Source organism: Emiliania huxleyi (genome assembly GCF_000372725.1).
Source record: "Emiliania huxleyi CCMP1516 chromosome Unknown EMIHUscaffold_171, whole genome shotgun sequence".
NCBI lineage: Eukaryota > Haptophyta > Isochrysidales > Noelaerhabdaceae > Emiliania > Emiliania huxleyi.
Genome location: NW_005200871.1, coordinates 45,068 through 45,951, shown reverse-complemented (window position 1 = coordinate 45,951; position 884 = coordinate 45,068). Strand labels below are relative to the sequence as shown.

The 884-nt window shown below is 73.6% G+C and overlaps 1 protein-coding gene across 1 annotated transcript in view; it reads right to left on the bottom strand.

Annotated features, from left to right (window-relative positions):
- The window catches only part of EMIHUDRAFT_112523 (hypothetical protein), a gene marked incomplete at both ends in the record, with an annotated part of 7,902 nt that overhangs the window by 885 nt on the left and 6,133 nt on the right, over positions 1 to 884 (bottom strand). The window contains one exon of the mRNA XM_005784207.1: positions 12 to 689. Within this exon, the coding sequence (XP_005784264.1) occupies positions 12 to 689 (678 nt within the window). The remainder of the gene's footprint in view (positions 1 to 11; positions 690 to 884) is intronic.

Below are 884 nucleotides of genomic sequence, written 5' to 3'. Positions count from 1 at the left end.
GGCGCGCCTACAGGCAGGTTCCAAGAAGGTTCCAAGAAGGCTCCTTGTTCCTCGTACTCGAGCGCCGCGTTTGGGCGCGCCGAGTGGTTCGCAAACACGCCCGGCCAAAACGGGCCGTCCCCCGGGCTGTTCTCGTACGCGCCGTCAATCACGGTGCCGCTGCCGGGCAGGTCGAGCACAAACGCGCCCCGCGCCGCCAGCTCCCCAGGGAGGCGCGGCCCGGCGTACTCCGCAACCACCTGCCCGCGCACGATGTCGGCGCGCGCAAACAGCCCCAGCCCGACGCCGCACGCCGCCACGAACGCCCAGTCCGCCACGCCGTAAGCGGCGGCGGTGAGCGTGGCGGCGATCTCGCGCGCTGCGTCGGCCTCGATGGCGTGCTGGGACAGCCGCGCCGGCGGCGTGGCGTGCTCGGAGAGAGGCAGCTGCAGCGCGCAGCCGCCGCCCGGCGCCTCGGCGCACCACCACTTGCCGACGAGGAACTTGGCGGGGCGGCCGCACAGGCAGAGCGGCGTGGGCGCGCCGCGAGGCGGGGGGGAGCACTCGTACCCGCACCCTTCCCCCGCCTTGGCGCCGCACCACCAGCGGGAGCGCTCCCACACGCAAGGCAGGTTGCAGCGGCAGCGGGGCGGCGGCGCCGGCGGCGGCAGCACGGGCGGCGCGGCGGCGAGTGGAGGCGGGAGGTCCGCCTGCGGGTGTGAAGACACAAACGTCAGGGGTGGGACGACGGCCTCGTGCCGTGTGCTCGGGGGGGGCGGCGCGGGAAGGGCACGGGCTACGAACGCGGGCACATGCGGCTGACTATTGTTGAAGTGTCCTCTCGAGCGCTGGGGTTGGAAGACAAGAGTGCGTCTTCCGCTCCTCGGGCGTGTCGCCGGAAAGCT